General features: G+C 41.0%; 1 protein-coding gene across 1 annotated transcript in view; it reads right to left on the minus strand.

Annotated features, from left to right (window-relative positions):
- The window catches only part of PPP1R13B (protein phosphatase 1 regulatory subunit 13B), a 54,846-nt gene that overhangs the window by 1,420 nt on the left and 34,351 nt on the right, over window positions 1-19,075 (minus strand). Inside the window, exons 5-17 of the mRNA XM_026048655.1 lie at window positions 16,171-16,272; window positions 14,934-15,108; window positions 14,331-14,527; window positions 13,662-13,826; window positions 12,849-13,029; window positions 11,332-11,487; window positions 7,999-8,168; window positions 6,642-7,128; window positions 5,061-5,821; window positions 3,297-3,434; window positions 3,076-3,209; window positions 2,228-2,394; window positions 1,130-1,329 (exon numbers count right to left, since the gene is read on the minus strand). Coding sequence (XP_025904440.1) covers window positions 1,130-1,329; window positions 2,228-2,394; window positions 3,076-3,209; window positions 3,297-3,434; window positions 5,061-5,821; window positions 6,642-7,128; window positions 7,999-8,168; window positions 11,332-11,487; window positions 12,849-13,029; window positions 13,662-13,826; window positions 14,331-14,527; window positions 14,934-15,108; window positions 16,171-16,272 — 3,033 coding nt within the window. The remainder of the gene's footprint in view (window positions 1-1,129; window positions 1,330-2,227; window positions 2,395-3,075; window positions 3,210-3,296; window positions 3,435-5,060; window positions 5,822-6,641; window positions 7,129-7,998; window positions 8,169-11,331; window positions 11,488-12,848; window positions 13,030-13,661; window positions 13,827-14,330; window positions 14,528-14,933; window positions 15,109-16,170; window positions 16,273-19,075) is intronic.

A 19,075-nucleotide genomic window follows, 5' to 3' on the forward strand; every position in this document is an offset into this window, starting at 1 on the left:
TCAGTGAGAAAGAGCAGGAGGGCTGGGCTGACTCACTGCTGCCAGCAGCAGCACGAGCGCTGCTCTGACTACTGGGACCACTTGGTTAAGAGACAGGCAAGACAAAACACACTTAAGTACAAGAATTCTTACTAAAAATCCACCCTTAGAGAGCGCTCATTTGCTGCCCTGTAAGATCTTCCTGCACTTACCGTGTGTTCTGTATCTCCCTGCTCAGCAGCCTCAGGTTCCRGGTCTGTTATGATTAAGTTGCCCGAGAGCTACTCAAGGAACCTGCCTAGAGTTGACATCTCCAGGGCGCTTTCCTGTTGGTGAGATGCATGCGGACACAACCACACCGGAGCCCATCGCGCAGGGAAAAACCAGCTGGCAGCGGAGGGAGGCAAGGCGGGGTTGTGAACGCGGTCCCTCTCACGACACTGTGTCCCTCTGTCACTCTCAGCCTGTGGCACCAACACAGAGCCAGGCGATGCTACCCGCTTTCCCACTTGGATTTTGGCATCCGTGGTGCTGTCCCACTGAGGGGCCGCTGCCCCYGGTGCAGAGCCCAGGTGGGCCACGCGCCGGAGACTGCTGCCCTCTACAGCGTAGCATCCTGCCTTCTATGTACATAACAATGTGTTTTTAAAGAAATAAGTGGACCAAGTTTGAGWGAAGGCCTAGAAACACCACCAAAGTTCCCCGCTGTAGCATTCTGAGTGCTTTTGGCTACATCAGCCTTCCAGCCCAATCTCCAGCTGTAATTCTGGAGCTTGCTAATCATCTACAACAGGTTTGGAGACCTTCCTAATGCAACTGTCCTTCCTGGGCCAACTTTAGGAGGGTTTAATAGAGCCACCACGCTTCATGTAGGGATGCTGGGTTTTTTAACCAGAAGAAAGCCCGTAATAAAGATTAAAGCTGAAAATACATTCAGTAAATATATTAAACTTATGTCCTGAATAAAAAAGCTGAGCTTATCATTGTGCCTCCTTTCTGGTTACAAAGACCACACGGAGGCCTGAAAGGACAAGGTCGGGCTGCTGAGCACCGCTCCCTCGCGCGCGTCCCGCGGCCGCACAGACCGGCTCGCCCGCGTCCCTCCTCCAGGGCCGGGAAGCAGAAGGGAGCTGAAAGGCGAAGCACTCACCCCGAGCAGGTTTTTGGGCACGTAGCCTTCCTTGTCGTTGAGTCGCGCCCACCACCACTCGGTCTCGTTGTCGTCCTTGCGCCGCAGGACGGTGATGGCGTCGCCCTCGTGGAAGGACAACTCGTCGCTGTTCTGCGCCTCGTAGTCCCACAGCGCGTACACGACTCCCTTGTTCATCACCCCCAGCTTCTCCTGCACGCCTGTCAGCCAAACAGAGAACACAGAAAGTGCTAAATATCCTGGTTTTCCCTCCGGGATTCTCAGTGTGGACACTGTGACCGGAATATATTGGTGTCTTCTTAATAAAAATTCTTTAAAGAATAGGCAGCACTTCCACAAGGAGACACTTCCAGGAGCTGAACTGCACGGTGAAACCACATCTTGCAGAATATTTTACTTACAGCATGAGTTTTTTTCCTTTTCTGGTATATGCAATGGAAACTTTGTGATCTTATTCAAATAAGGACAAAATGGTCTTAATATATGTGGGAGCAAAGCAGCTCCAGGGAGCTGTGCCGTGTTTCTCACAGGCCTGCTGGCTACGCTCCGGGCTTCTGAAGATCTGCACAAGGTCCTGTGCATGAAGGCTTAATGAAGCTTCCAGCCTTCTCTCATGCAAACTGAAATGTCAGCTGCATCCAAGGCATCTTTCTTGCCAAATACATCTGGGTAAATATTTAATCTTGGGAACATTTAATCATAAAGGCTGAATGTTTGTGTCTTCATGCGATCTGCTAGGAACTTGTGCATCTGGAAGTTGCAGCATCTGTATGGAGACACTGGACACCCCGTTGTTACCATCAAAACCGCTCAATGGCAGCACTGCCACTGACATTAAGCCAAATTAATCCAAAACATTCTAACATTAGAAAGAGCCTGGGAAGTCAAAGAAGGGAAAGAATGAGCACCATAATAACCAAAAGGCTCTTCTGTTGTTGGCATTTGAAGGTACAGGTAAAGGGCAGTATCTACAAGTCTAGGGCCAATGCAGAAGATAATAAAATGTCTCATGCAGAACGGCCGGACACCTGCTCTTGGATAGAGAAGGGCTGTACTTCAGAAGAGCCAAAAAGGGCTGCAAGATGCCGCACAACCTACCATACAGGAACTGGGAACACTGAATATAACCTTCTTCCATCTCTTCACACTTGTCTGCAGCAGTTTCTATATCACTTATAGTTGAAGCAAAAATTGCTGCCCCAGATTCCACAAGTAGCTTGCAGAGGTGAACGCTATTGCAGGAAGCAGCACAATGCAACGGTGTCCTGCAGCAAGGCAAAAATGTAGACATTAGAACAAATGTTCCAGGAATCTCAACCATCTTGTCTTGCAACATGAAGTTATGTCTGTATTAATAATTAATACTTTTTTAAAAAAGAAATTGTCTTCTTAATGGTTATAGCATATGCCATGTGCAAAACCTGCCCGACAACCTGCAGTGGATTCCTGACTCCATTAAAGCCAAGCACTATAAAGCAGATGTTATCAGAAATGTAAATTTTCTTATCTTACAATGCTGYTGGATACAAAAGGGCATTTCCTAATACCAGGAAATCTCAAGGGTAAAGCAGGCTGGGGGATCAGCATGGGAAGCTTTCAGATCCTGCCCGAGCCTGCGGACRGGCTATGTGAAGATGACACTTCTTAAACAAATGAGCCTCAGCCACTTGATATTTGGACTTTTTGTATTTTTGCATGTGAACAAGAAATTCAACTATACTATTAAATAAAAATAAAATATGCTGTAATTTATGACTTAAAGGTACCTTCACATGTGTTCAATATGATGCAACTTGTATTTGAGTTTGTCACCATGTACAGATTAGAAAGTGCTTTTTTGCTGTGGGTGAAAGGGAAGAAAACTGTTCCCCACAGTGGGTTTCTACTGAATTTTGGGTTAGAATTTTTATTTCTTCAGATGCTAGGTTAAAAATGCCAACACTTACCATCCATCACTATCTGCTGCATTTACATTTACGCCRAAATCGAGCAGGAACTTCACAATGTGGTGATGACCAGCACACACTGCRTTATGCAAAGGTGTAATTCCTTCATCGTTGGGTTTACTGGGATCATCGACCTATTGAAAGAAGGAAAACATGAAAGTTTTTTTATTACTATTATTATTTGAAGTGTTGAAAGAGGTTCTGTGGGTTTAGCAGCTCACCTCATATATGATTCTTTGCACAAGATCAAATTCTCCCTCCAAAGAAGCATCCAGCAGGAGGGCTAATGGATTGAACTTGACCCTCAAGCCGTGGCCGGTCCTTTCGGAGTTGGGTTTCTTCAGGTTCGTCCGTTTGGTCTGCGGGCAAACACAAGTTGGTAGGCATCATTTCAGGGTGCAAGTGTATTACAAACCAGCCGTCTACTTTCTTAACCAGATAAAAAAATCCGTGCTCCTTAAATTTTAATTTAAGGGGCACAARCATTTTTATAATAAAAGTCTACTTCAAGCCTTCATACCTTAATACATTTTAATCATCARCTGCAAAATAAAAATGAATGCCACAATAATCTAGAGAGCTTTACTTAAATGTCATTATTGCAGGGAACTAAGTACTTGAGTGCAAAGATTCTGACCACCAGAACCTTACAACTGTATTTCCTCTGAGCCCCATGTATTTCTGTGGATTTCCTGAGACTGTCAAAACTKCTTTGCTTGGCCAGCCCAGACAACACAATTAAGCCTCAGTCTCAGGCTCTATTCAGAAGAATCTGCCTTGAATTAGCAAATGCCCATTGCAAGTCTGTATGAAAAAGTTCTGAGCTTTGCTGTAGAGAAACGGAAGTATTTTAAGTGAGATTCTAGCTGGTGCTTCTGGGAGTTGCATTCTCAAAATCTGAACATTTGAATGTTTTGAAAACATGTTGCATCATTCACTTACGTCTTTGCCAGTTTTCAGGAAAAAAAAAAAGTTATTAATGGTGTGTTTCATTCTGTAGCTCTGTAAGAAGAGTTTTCATTTACACTCCCATTTAGTATAGCTGTTTCCATCTGGAAAATAAACCTTTCCCAGCATGACCAATATCCACTGCTAACGTGTTCTGCTCTCCCAGGAATGCCCTCGTGCTCCCTGGAAACACAGGGCAGGCTGCGCGTGCGCCGCAGTCACACCGTGCCAGCAAGCGGAGCTCGCGCTGCACAACTGAGGGCAGCGTTACGTGAATCAAAAAGTGGAAATAGCCTCTGAACTCAGCATTAAATTGGAACATACTAACAATTAAGAAAAAAATGCCATTTTTCTTTCCATTTTCTAGTCTCTTCATGCTTTAAGTTTTGGTACACCCAGAGCCAACTAGCAGTTAGAAGCTTTTGGTGCAGCAGGACGAGGTGCTGGAAGCAATTCGGGTTATGAGACAAGTGCATTAGAGGACATCTCTGCTGCACCAAGCCAGCTGTGTCGCTGCTGCTGCTGCTGTCAGCTCTGGTCTCACAGCTCTCTGCTGAGGGGGGAGCTGGGATTCACTTCTCCCAGAGTATGTATTCCAGCTTGTTTGAAACTGGAAAGCATCACTGCAGTAACTTACCCACAGGTTCATATGAACAGTAATTCATATTGTATGATATGAATAGGAATTCATCTCATACAAGAATAGAATAATTGTATGTAGCCCTGGGGAAATGAAAAATTATAAATGGTATCTCAGAAATGGGAGTTAGTTCTACACTGAGCGTGTCCCAAAAGTGGTTCTATAGCCTATATGTAGGATCCTCCACTGCCTGTGCTCCTATTKTCCCTATTAAATTGCTACACTGGTAAAGAAACCAACACATAAGAAACTCCCTTGGTCTTCCCTTGATTTGGTTTTATCTTAATTTCATAAAATGAAGCCCATCATTTATCATAATATCATCRTCTTCCACACTTGCTTAAACACAGAGCTAATCCTAAAGTTCAGATAATTGTCTTTTTTTCAGGTCACTTACTGGAGGAGGAGGAGGAGGAGGAAGAGCTGGTGGCAAAGGAGCTTCTTCCTCTACTGGAGAGCTGACCTCAGGTGTGGGAGTGGGTGACGGTTCAACAGCAGGGACKATGGCCACGTTGTTGTTGTCGTCATCTTCGGTTGTCTCAGATGTTTGATTTGTGGTTTCAGTGCTTATGAGCTCCTCCGAAGCAGGAGAAGGTAACTCGTTATCGTTGGCATCTGAGGAAGGCGGCGGCTCATCAGGAAGAGGGACTGTTGGCTGCACCGAAACGGGCTCCTCTATATTGCCGTTGGTGCTGGCGTTGCCATTATCAACATCTGCCAAGATGCCTATGAAGTCCTGGGGGTTGCTTGGCTGATAAAAAGGAGCGCTTTCGATTCCTCCAGCCAGAGTGTTAAAGCGCTGGTACAGTAATTTCTGTATATTGGGTCCACTTGGGCCTTCTGGTTCAGTGATAGAGCTCCGCTTCTTCAACGGCCTCGGCGCGTTGGCCAGTTTTCTTCTCAGGGCTTCAAGGTCAGCATCGCTTTGATACCGTAGCGGGGAATGCACAATAGGCGTCAGCTTAGTGGGACTGAGAGGACGAGGAATGTTTTCCACATTGCTGTTCTCACTGGATGCTGGAACGTTCTCCAGCTCTTGATCTTTTTCAGAGAGCTCAGTCTGAGGCTGTGACGAAGTCTGGGCAGGCAAGGAGCCATGAAGGAACGGCAATGGTGAGGGAGAAGTTGAGCCAGATTGTAAGACGGGTTTTCCATAAACTGAAGAGAAGAAAGAAGGGAAACAGTGAAGAACAGTTTTGAAATTAGCCAGTGCAAATATGTGCAAATAAACTGCATGCGTCTCCATTCAAAAAGAATATGAAAAAAAAAAATTATGTTGGAATCCATCAGAACAGGAATAAAAAAAAAAAAAAAATAAAATAAAAAAAAATAAAAATAAATAAAAAAATAAAAAAAAAAATATAATAAAAGAAAAAAAAAAAATTATGTTGGAATCCATCAGAACAGGAATAAATACTCATCTGCTATTGATGGCAATGCTTCTTATAATTATAAATGGCAATAAGTAATGCCTGGAATGTTTTTGCTCTTTCAGCAGGAAAGAGAAGAAAAAAATCTCTAGAGAAACTGTTTTTAATTTACTTCTGAAAGTAAAATGGAGAGTATCCAGATTATATAATCTATTGTACTAAGAGCATCTTGTTTGAAGTAAGAGATAACTGRATATATGCTTGTTTATCACTCAAAAAATAAACAGGATCATTCTGCTGCTCTTTGGCATATATAAAAATATCTTTCCTCTTCTCACCAATTTACTAGAGATTTTTTCAAGCAACAGTTAAGTTATACTGAAATTAYAGAATCCCAGAATAGTTAATGYRGGAAGGGACCTCTAGRGATCAACTGGTCCAACCCSCCTGCTCCAGCAGGGACATCCAGAGCACTGGGCGGCATSCAGGTGGGTTTGGAAGACCTCCAGAGCAGGAGACTCCACAGCCTCCCTGGGTTATTAAATTAAATGAAACTCAACAGTAACAGTCTATTATAAAGAGGTGGAAAAAAGCACAATATATTCTACCTGCTTTTACTGACTTATTTAACGTATTGTAAACGGCTTGTTGATAATTCTTTGGTGGCGTTGCTTGCTGAAGATACATTGAGTAGATGGAGCTGGAGTTCACCGTCTGTGGCCCTTTCCTGGGCGACTGAGGTCTTGATCCTTTATCGGCCAGGAAAGGCCTGATGGCCACAGTCAGCGGGAGCTCCGGGCGCCCGTCCGCCCCTGGGAACAAGGGGGGCCCCGCGGGCTGGTACGTGGGGCTGGGGGGCACGGAAATCCTCTGCTGAATCTGCTGCGAGGAGCTGGGCTGGTGGAGGGCGGCGGGCGGCGGGAGCGGCCGGGGCCGCGCGGCGCCGGCGCGGGGCAGGCTGCCCTCCTTGCGGCGCTCCAGGGAGCTGGTGGAGCCCGYGCCCAGCGGCCCCGCGCTGGGGTACGTGCCGTAGTTCTGCGGCACCTGCTTGCTGACACCGGGGCCCGCTGCCGGCGCCTTCCCCAAGTCAAGGCCCTGTGTAAGGAAAATAAAATCACTGCATTCAATGAGGACTTGTGAGCAAGAAGATTTTGCACTGAACAAAGCAAACTAATCATCTTAGGTGGGAGGGAAGGAGTTAACATGCACCATCTGTGCTCCTTAATCACTAGACATGACTCCACCTGAATTTATCACAAGACATCATCATATGTCACACACAGAGGCCAGTGTGTTAAGGCATCTTCATTTATTCATTAATATGAATCAAAAATTATTTGCATACTTTCTAAACTTGAAGGACTAGTTCAAGGTTCTGGATCTCAGTGCCTGTTTGATAATATATTTGATAATATATAGCATGGCAACAGTGACAGCTTACCAAGCAATTTAATGACAAGGTCCTTATTTGTTAAAGATTACATGAATCTTTAGACAGATTCATGTAAATTATTAGAATTCATGAAGCACAAGAACAACAATGCAGAAACACAACACRGATGGGCTCTCTGAAGGATGGTTCTAATGACAATTTTAAGGATTTTTGTGAGAAAAAGAGAACATACTGAAAGAGTGATAATCTATGCCAAATAAAAATAGCAACATAAAGATCTGAAATAGAAAAACAGGAGGGCAGGAAGATGACTAGAAGCAAAAAGGGGAACACAGGAGACTGCTGTAGCAGAAGAGGAATGCATACAAAGCACTAAAGTTGGGGAAAAGAAATTCTGATGTCATAAGAGCAAAAGGAAAGACTATAAAGGTAATTCTAGCTGTGATGTTTTTAATAACTATCAGCAGGAAAATGAAAATGTGTAAATATCTAAAGAGAATTTGGCTACAGAAGCCAAAGGTTCACAATTTAAGCAAACTAGATTGCATCGCTGCGTAGATTTTTCAACGCACCAGCTTATCGGTACTGCCCAGTACTGAGGTTGGCAGCGGCTGGCTGGAAATGGTTCCCTGTTTCAGAGCAGTATCCATGCTTGACTCTTTCCAGTCTGTGTTGGAGATCTGGGGGGGCTTTACCACAGGAGTTGAACTCTGCTTAAGTATTGGCCAATTTCCATCATTCACTAGAAAATAGAAGAACGTTATATTTAAGATCATGCATGTCATCATCATAAACCAGCAAAATAACRTATGAGGTGCCACAGGATGAATTTGATTCCAGAAATGAGATAAATTCTTACTCACATGTGAATCAGCCATCGATACTCAATGATAAATCACTATATATAAGATACTGTTCATTAACCTTTGCTATTCAAACTGTATTAAAAATTATCTCAGAAAAAAAAAAAGATTACAATTTTGGACTGAGGGTTGCACATTCTGCTGTTTAAAGGCAAAGTTAAAATCAGGTTCTGAAAAAATTCCTTATAGAAATATTCAAAGTAATATATTTCTTTCACTACTAACCAGAAACAGTGTCAAAATACATGAAATGTGCTATCTATGTAAGCTCTATATAAGCTCCAATTAAGCTTATTCCAAATTTAAACTAGATTCACTGGATCCTATCAGGAATTCATTTRAACAATGTGGTGAAACAAAAGAACAAAACCCATTTCTTTGCTAGAAGTGGTTTTTAACTTACCTTTTGTTTTTCTTCAGCACCCCAACCTGATCAGCATTGCCTCGGAGGTTTAATTTTACAGAAATGCAGAAAGTCAGCTGACAACTTCAAGTCACAACATCAAGATACAAGTCATGGGCTTTTATCCTCATCATATGCAAAAAGTATCATGCATAGCTGCACGTAAACTGAGGCACCGAGCCCTTAATGAACCCCTAGATGCTTTGATATGTTCCTTTATTAACCAGAGGAGACTGTTTATTCTCTATTTCTAATTAGGCAGTTTAAAAGGCCTGATAATTAGAACTGTTTTATAGTAACTAGATAGATCCTTGGCTAGATCCAAGGGCTTTGATCTACCTTTTAAAGATTAGACTTCATGTTGCTCCTACTCCAGGAAGGCCAGAAGTGGCTCCTCCTTCCTTACTGTCCTGTGACAATCTCAGTGGAGCATTTAAGCATTTAAGCTTGACAGAGATGGCAGCTAACAGAGAAGCAAACGTGCTAGAGGATGGTAAATTGAAAGCTACAGTGGGGAAAACGGAAGATCTACAGAGGTTTCTAGACCCCATTGTCTAGAAGAATAAGAAGGTTAAAAAAAATACTGAAAAAGCTTCTAATTTCATTTCAATTTTAAGCCCCTCAGAAAATAGAAGCAGTGAGACTATTTCTAGAATTCTTTGCATTCAGTGTGTACTATAAAAGTTAATCTAAACATAAGCTGCATAGGAACATTCTAATTATAGGAAATTCAACATCACCATACTTTCCTTCCAAAAGCCTTATTGTCTTTTACAGAATATACCTTTTTTTCCTCGCCAGAAGTGACAACCTGAAGATTTCTTCTCAATTAATGGTTTCAACATAAGTATGAATTTGAACTATTAGCACATACGCTTATTTATAAGCTTATTTCCAAGTGACCAAAACCCACAAAATTATACCTCTGCACAGGATCTTCAGTACTCGTTACTTTTGAAACATATATATGCACACCATTCCTTACCACAATACTGTTTTAACCTTTAAATTCAGATCAACTGTGTTTGAATTCTGAGATACAAAACTTTGGAGCAAGAATATTTTCTTGTGGTCACTGAAAAGGRGTTAACACTTCTGTATGTTTACACTGAGAATATAACAAGCAGTCCAGAAATCATTTCTCATACATGTACTCTGCCAGGAAAGTGATCTAAGGAGGATGGGCTTAATCCTGGTAAGATCCAAGCACTAGACACCTTGGGCTTTTTGTTTGTTGTTGCTGCTTTTTTTTAAAAAAATATATTTGATTAAAAAGAGCAAGACCAAAAGAGATGAATGTGTAAATATTTTGACCCTAAATTATGGCAAGTTTTTTGAGTATATATACAATTAACATTTACTGTACAAAATACACAAGACATACCATAATTCTAGTGAGGTTCAGGAAAACTTGTATTTTAAAGATCAATATGAGCTATTTTGCAAAAAATGAAGCATCTTTACTCATAAGCTTAGCTGTGAAGAAAGCACTTATGGGAACAACAGCAAAAATGCTAAAATACTTAATTCTCTTACCTGAATAAGTAACCACGCAGCCTTCTATTAGAAAGGCAGGGACACAAAACCTTTTTGCACTCCTCAGAGCTCCACATACTGGCACTGTCATCCCTGGCTTCTGAGGTGGTGTGTCAGATACAACTCCAGACCCCTCTCCCCCTGGTTTTCTCCATGTTATTCCCGCTCTGGAGCGGGAGAGCCCTGCTCTACGTGCAGGTGCTCTGCACTGCCTGGCCAGCGCCGTGCTCTGCATGGACACACATTCCCACATTCCCAGAGCCCACGCGGAAGCTCAGGCACTCGGACAGGCTGCTGGAGCTGTCACGGTGCAGGCTGAGGGGAGGTGACCTCTCCAAGCTCCTGCCTTTGGTAGACCCAACAGCTCCCAGATGCTCCTATCTAATGGCCAACACCCTTGGGACAAGCCCTAACGAGCCCCTGCCCTCCCACAACCATTTCATGCAACGGGCTTCATTAGCTCCTGCAAACGTGCCCCTTTGGCATCTGCAGGAGTACCCAGCAGAGCGCAGCTCTCGCCATTCCGTCTGGCATCTACATTAAGAAGTTCCCTGTACTTTTTCTGATTTCACCTCAATATTTTTGTAAATCTGGATCCTAAGTAGTTCCTGTAACAACTGAAGTGCAAACCAGGTATAACATTTGTTCCTACTAAAGGCAACAAGATTCTTGCTACTGACCTGGCCAAAGTTGATTTTTACCCCAAATCTTGGGCCAAAGTATCATGAAAACTCTACAAACTCTTACACAGAATAACTTGAACTAAATCTATGTATTCATTTAATCTGAAACATCCTAAAAGATATTTTGCAGATTAGCACAAAATTTCTAGTAATTCCCTTTTCAGGCTTTTTCAATGAAGAAAACTCATCCCTAGTGTAGGTCTAATGCAGTACTCCAGGGATGAATTTGCTGCAAATCAGTTTCCTTCAAAGGAGGCGAGCGACTCCCCAAACAATTTTACATTTCAACAGCATCTACTGCCTACCACAACACAGCACAAGTTCTAAAGATGCTGTTTAATATGCATCTGTTTGCAAGAGCTCAGATGACCATATTAAAAACGGAGTCCTTAGGTAGCCAAATATCTTCTACAGACTCACAGTGTTGGGTGTCAAAGACAGTAGGTGCCAGGCGGATGACATTGTGACCAGCAGACTGCAGAGAAGTGGAAGGTGACAGAATAGGATCCACTATTATGTCTAAATCAGAAACCTTCCAGGTGTCTGGAGATTTTTTCACACACCCAAAGTCTGTCTCTACCGGACACACCAAGGCAGATGCAGTTAACACAGAAAAAGAAAGAAAAAAAGCGGTGGAAAAATTATGACAATGGAGAAATTAGAACAGGAAAACTCAGATAATGAGAAATAAAAGCATGACAGTGAAAAAATATTTTTTTTTCTTCCTGAATAGATGATAAACTTACACAAATCTATCTTCAGGGGTTTTCTTTAAATATGTTCACAATACTAAACAAAGTGAAGTACTAATGGAGAATAAACCTTTCATAAAAAGGAGTAACCCCTTACGGTAGTTCTAGAATTGGGTATGTGCTGATATTTGTTGATATTTACAAAATACTGATATTTTTGGTCTCTGAATTTAAAAGTTATGAATTGTCCTTTGTAAATGTGGAAGAGGACTGCACATGTTCAAAAACAAACCTGATGCAAACACATAATTTTACTCCACAAGGTTAAAGGCATCCTATAGTCTTTGATTTTTCTACAGAATACAGTGATGGGGTTTGCACGATATATATTTGACTGAAACTAAAACTATTATCATATCACTGATATTGAAGGATAACTTTTAACTTTTGGGGTTTTTTTTTTCAGCTTCATTTGGGGTTCAGCATTTCAGGGTCAGGGTCACTTCCTGACCCTGGCCTGTTTTTCAGTTTGTTTATTTTTTTCTCCTGCTTTCTTGATATGACTGGTAGACTATGTGCTACCCCTAGACATGCTTCTACAAAACCAGAACACAGACAAATCTTTAGTTCCATCTTTCATTTCCTGTCTAAAAAATAAACTTGTGGCAAGTGTTTGCTCATACAGAATAAGCAACACTGATGAGATATCCTTGGCAGAAGATTATTTCAGAGCCCTTACTAAACAGACAGACAGAGTTAAAGAGCAGTAACGCTTCAGAAATGCTCCAAAAGAGTCTMTGCTGGAACCACTAATTGCCCTATCTAAGCTGGAGTCTCCTTATGAGAAGTGATACTGTTTTTWCTAGTCCAACAGCTTTGTTTTACTTCAGGAAAGGAAACATGCTGTAAGCAGTTGTTTAGAGCAGGCTGCCACAAAGTTGATTCCATTATTACACAGAAACATTCAAGACAGGACATGAAATCTGTGAGTAAGCATGTGTTCCTTTTTGGTGCAGCAGCTAGAGAACTTGCAAAGCCAATATTCTCAGTCTCCTAAGGAAAAAATCATGGAAAGAGGCAAAAATGCTTCTTATCAAGTGACTAATGTTCAACTCACARAACAGTATCAACGTATCTAAAACTTGCCTCCAGTACAGAGATTATCCTGAGACAGAATCATCTCCTTTTCCTGATTACTCTTTTCCAAACAATGTGTATCGGTAAACGCTACACTTTAATGCTTACCAGATTTTGATCTTCCATGTGTGGAGCTAGATGCAATGCTGAGAGACTGTGGCTTAACTGGATCTACCGGCACAGCGTAAGTGCCAGCGCTTGGAACTTGGATGTAAGGTCCCACTGCTGCAACCCTTCCTGAAGCGCTCAAGGATGACTGGGGTGATGAAGTTCCATTAATACGGTTTAACTAAAAACACACAAATCAAAACATGTGAATTTCCACACAATCTATATATCTGTTAAGCAAAAGAGAAAGTTTAAATTTAGCCATCTGGAACCATGCAGTAGAGTTAAGTTACTGTAATAAGTAATGACTGCACTCCATGCTTCTGCAAAGGCATGAAGTAGAAAGACAAATTTAAATCCCTAAAATAAACAACCTCAAAAGTTAAAGTTCTCAGCCATGGTACATGTGYCATGAAAAAAAACTTTTCTTCTATGAAATATATCTTTTCATTGCCTCTTCTTAGGCAAGGGGGTTAAAATTAACTCTTAAATGATCAAACAGATCCTTTTTTGTTTGTTTCTTTTGAAGTATGATCTCCAGCTGGGTATATGTATGGGAATCCAGAACTGTGCTCTCTAGTTCTCAAATGGTCTTCTGTGCAACTATTTTCTATCTAATGTCACAGGCAGGTAACTAACTTCATCAAAACATTTACATTTTTTATATATCTTATAGTTTTAGAGAATGTGCTATTCCTAAATTAAATTCTTTAGGTGAAGTTGTAATACTCAGCTGGAGAAAAGTGACACTTTTCTTAGTTTTTTTATAGTCTTGAAAAACTAAAGTGTGGCCCTGTTAACAGTTTATCTTACAGGAATGTTTTCTTTTTGACGTGCCTCAACTTTTTTCTTGTACAGTCGTTCACGCAGCTCGTTGATGCGCTTGTCCATCATGGCCACCTCCATGTTACGTTTGTTTAAGAGTTCTTTCTGCTGCTGAAGCTTCGAGTTCTGCTCCTGGTTAAGCCTGTTACGAATCTTTAAAAAAAATGCAGTTGTTATGATAGTTGCTTCATTTTATCTACTACCCAGTTTAATTTTAATACAGTGATAAACTAAATKATGAAGTGTTAATAAAATGTTAAAAAAATGAGCAAAGTAGACCAGTCTAATTCTGTAGCTTGACATAGACATAACCTATCAAATTAACCTTTTAGATCAAGAACTCCTAAAAACAGAGAAAGAAACTAAGTCCTAAGATGTGACTGGACCCTCACACACATCTATGTGCAATGTATCCAATCCAATACACAGCAACTGATCTGAAGCATCTGGGCATAAGCATATGTGATAAAGGAGCTCCCACAGCTAATGGTGTTCTCTTTAAAGACAAGGACATGGACTGTGGCCCTAAGCACTAACACCTTTCTAACATACACCCTTTATGGGATGTCCCAGAATCAACTCCCCTAAAAATCACGAGGTAAATAATATTACTTTTGTCAATCTACAGATATTTTCAATGGCATCTCAATTACTTACCTGCAGCTCTTGATATAGTTTTTTTAGTTCTACTGCTGCAGGTCCTGTCATCTGTCCGTTATAGGACTGAAACCCATTCAGTTTTCCTTTTCTTAAGTCCTCCAGTTGCTGAGTAAGTTGATCCACTTTTAACACTGCAGCCTGTAGCTCCTGCTGCTTTTCCTGGAACATGGCACTGATATGTTCAATTTCGGTTGCTATGATTATCAAAATAACAAGAAGAAAAAACAATTAGAAGAAGTACAAGTACAGTATATTTTCTGCATTTTTTCCTTTCTTTCCCCTAGAAGTATCAAAGTACAACAGAATAACTTTACATCTAGCATATCCACACAGCATATAAAATATATAAAACTATAAAATGTTGGGAATTTGCTAAGAATTACAAGTATTTCCGACAGTTGTTCTGACCACCTATTCTGACTTCATGGCTGACCATATAAAACAAGAGGGTTAATACTGTATAACAAACACACACACACAGGAACAAAGCACTTGAAGACAAACATTCTAYCAAATTCTGCTACAGAATATATTGCTATTTGCTAGTCATACACTGAACAGTAAACTAAACTACATAAATCACTTAAAAATTCCACATACACAGATTGCCATTCATGATCTTGCTGTAATCCACTTGTCCTCTCATGGCACGGATTTTTTTCAGCTTTGTCTCCTGGGTTTCAACTCGTTCTTTAAGTTTTTGAAGCTTTTCACTCTCAGAAACAGATTGCTGCTGGCGACGCTCCTGCTGCTTCAGATAACGTAACCGTTGTTCCTGGTAAAACAAGGTTTTTTGACAAAAGGTACCTCTTACCCATTTAATTAAAAACTAAGGCAACTTATAGAAGTCCATAACTGTGATGAGTGAATTTTCTTTCCAGAAATCAGAAAAGGTTTTCACCAAGTCTGAACATCTATCCATCCTCCTAGAGAAACTCTTTTCATTAATTTATACATAAAAAATCTGTTTAAGTGTACAGAAATTCAAAAGTTTCAGACCAGCTATCAAATCTACATACACACGCATACAGACATTCCTAGTTTGAACACATCTGAGAAGCTTCCTCCAGCATTTGCTTTCTTTTGCTAGTTACACTTTCCCAGGAATGGCAAAGTTTGCTTCCAATGCTGCTACCCAGGTTCCCCGAAAAGACAAAATATGCCCAGCAGACTGCTTTAGACAAGCTGATCTATGGTATATGGTATTACTCCAGTTGAAAATAAAAGCCTATCTACTAGACACCCAAAAAAGATGCCTCTTTCTTGCACATAAGTTCCATAAACAGAATTGCTAGACCGATTCTTTAAAAAAAAAACACTTGTGGAGAGCTCCAAGCAGCCAGTGCAAGCTGTATTTTGTAACACCTATAACCATGTTAGAAAGATCAACTCCAATCCCAGCTCAGAAAGTGCAYCTGGATTCTTAGACCTCACGCACTATGGAAATGCAATGTATAAATACATTCAAAGTGGGCATGTTCTCTTCTCACTCCACTGCTAGTTTATTGAAGTGAATAAACTACTGGCCATACCATGGCCACAGAATTAAGTCTGGTCTATCACAGATTATGAAATGAGCCTCTCAAAATCAGCAAATTAAATCTAGCATTATTTTTATAAAGACACAATTGTTGGCTTGACAAAGATTATTATAACATTAAACTGAAATATTTTATATTGCCTATCTAAAGATCGACTTTTTAAAACAATGGGTTTCTCTTTCTTTAGATAATCTAGAATGAATCAGTGCATTTTTTTTGCAATAAAATTTAGGTTTGTCTGTGGTGAAGGAAAACTATATTTATTAAGATCTCTTGTTTGCTACTAACGTTATTACCTTGGCAACCAACATCTGCTGTTGATTTTCAATCTGCTGCTGTTGTCGGGCAGCCATATCCTGAAGTTCAGAAAGAGTGAGCTCGACCCGAGGATTCCCAACCTGCAGAYCACAAAACGTTACATTAACGGCATTATTTAATAGTCTGACACTAGAAGCTAAAAACATGCAGTCTTCGACAAGTTTCATACGAAGCAATCCTACTCCCACTCAGTAATGCTCTACCTTCRAGCCATACCTGTCATGCAACACTGAAGATGTCACAAGCACAACTCAGATTTTCTGAAATATCAGCTTAGAACTACACAGTTCAGGGATTGCTTACTCTTTCAATAATGATGTGAGCACAAAGAAGATGAGGAATTTTAGATTGATTAAACAAAAAATAATTTAACTAGAGGATAGAGACAAAACTCAAAAGACTACATGCGGAACTCAAAGATTTTTGATATTTTTATAGTCTCTTTAGAATTCAGGCTACAAGCATCTTACCTTTTGGAAGAGAAAACTCTGGTTGCCACTTGGTTCTCTTTTACGCTGCACAACCTACTCAAGCTACTGTTTACGTTGTGYAAAGTCCAAAGCTTTTTCCACAGTCCCTTACCTCCCACTCCCACTCTTTGCATAYTGCTGCCCCTTTTGCTATGCCAGTTCTGTGTCTCCAAGGTTGAGCTCCAAAAATAGGAGCAACCCTTAAATCCCACAAGCTTGTTGAAAGCTCACCCCCAACCAAAGTTACAAGAAACTCTTTAGAAARGGAGGGCAGAAAAACAAACAGTTAATGCCTCTTTATTTCACTGGTCTGGATTATAGTTCCAATGYCCCAACCAGCCACCTCCATGGATCAGGAATGATGGCAAAATCACAACTCGGAGACCAGAATATCCAGTCTGAGYGTAACAGAACAACTACCTTGGAGGCTGGAAACAATGTACATTTTGAACTACATTTTAGGAAATGTTTTAAACTTGTCCCYTGGATCAACTGATCTTTTGCATCCACTGCAGCTAGAGCAGGCTGAAGAGCTATTCTGGCAGAYTGGTAGAAATCCCTTGAAAATGCATAGGAAGCTTGTGCCATTCCAAGCAGGTCCACATGACTAGCAAGGCTTGCCTATCAACATGACAAAAGTAGCYAAGGAGTAATTGTTTCTACTAAAGTGATCTAATCCTCTAAGTGTCTCTCTTCACTTTCAATTTGGATTCGGATGATCTCAGGTAGTGCAAGGCCTGTAGTACTAAATAGGGCTCATAAAGAACGGCTGTGAAAGGAAATACTGTTTTTTTCTCTGAAGGAAGAAGGCGGGGGAGGAACACATTCCTTTAAGGATGCAATGAAATGACCAAAACCCCAACAGCTGCTGCAGGCATAGCTGAAACTTAGTGCCCTAACTGTCACTTGGCATTTGTTTCTGTGCTATACTATATGCCCACCAGCTTACCAGGGACACAAGCTCAGCAGACAGACTTGCTTCTGCATGTGAAAAACAATATTTAAAACTAGAACAACATGGGATTATAATAGCTATAGGTATCAAATTAGCACTGTATATCGTACCCAAGGCAACAAGGACAGGGTATGAAATATATATGTCTATGACCTTTACATGAAGATACCAGCATACATCTTGCTGCTAATCTATGGGACAGATCAGGAGGGGCAGTCATCTTAAGGAAGGTGTTGGATAAAGGGAGTTCTCCATCAGCTTCTGTGCTAGAGAAAGTCTGGACCAGTGCTTTGACAGGTCTTGGTTTACAAACTGGAGATGTGATTCTAATAGATCACTCAATCTATCTCAATGATGCCAGCTCTGTCACAATGGCAAGTTCTGGAAAAAACTAACAGATCATGGAAATACACAGTATTAGATGAAAACTGAACTTTGGGAAAGCTAGGCTCTGCTGGAGTAGTGAAGAAAGCCCCGGTAGAGGTCCTTCACACAAAAAGAAACCACCATGAAGAAAATAGTATGCATGAAAGAAATTAAATGCACTGAACTACACAGCTTCATCAGCTCATGTCTGTTCATGAATTAACAGTGGTACATTATTAATTATGCTGCAGCCCTTCAAGCACAGGGGCAGCTCATGTGGCCTCAGAACAATTTCACACAATTTTGTCCCCCCTTCYTCTCTTTCTCTACCAGTTCTGCCAGTTACATGTGGTCCCATCAGCCAGCTGTGGGTGAATGTTTCTCTCCCCACGCAGACACACAGTTTCTGTCCCAAGGAAGGTCACTGCTTCAGTCTAAGCTCCTGACCTAACGAGTCTCATCAGGATTCTGCTTTCACGACAACGGACTAGATGTTAAAGCAAGATGAAGCTTCAGGTGCAACAACTAAGGGCATAGCTTAAGAACAGGAGAACAGGCATAAGTSCAGTTTTGGTGCAGCTAGTAAGAGGAAAGTGAGGAATGTTCGGAATGCCTCACGTCAGTGCCTGCTAAGATGCACAGCATTTGTGTGCAGCTTCAGGGGAAGCTCTTTAAGGGATTGGGATGGAATCTCTTAAGAGATTTACGTAGCCCATGCAGGTCCGGGATATATGAACAGAGACACTAGAGACAAATAGTGAAAGGAAAAGTACAAACAAAAAGGGAGGGGAAASCAGAGAACAGACAAAATAGAGATGCAGACAAAGCCCGGAACCTGGCGCAATTCCAACTTTTAGATTAGTATTTAATTCTTTTATTATTGTTGCATTGGGACAGTAAATCCATTTTTGGCTTGAATACAGACTTTTCACCTTTTATATAAACAGAATTCGATATATATAGTACGCATATGAAAGACTGCTTAGCACTGTTAGAAAGGGACAAATTCAGTCCTGAGACTTGAAAAGATATGAGAGAGAATCCCATTCTTAAACTTAATAAAAGCTAGAAACAATAATGGCTAGTTGCCAT

Source organism: Nothoprocta perdicaria, unplaced genomic scaffold, assembly GCF_003342845.1.
Source record: "Nothoprocta perdicaria isolate Ctin4 unplaced genomic scaffold, notPer1 scaffold_56, whole genome shotgun sequence".
Classification (NCBI taxonomy): Eukaryota; Metazoa; Chordata; class Aves; order Tinamiformes; family Tinamidae; genus Nothoprocta; species Nothoprocta perdicaria.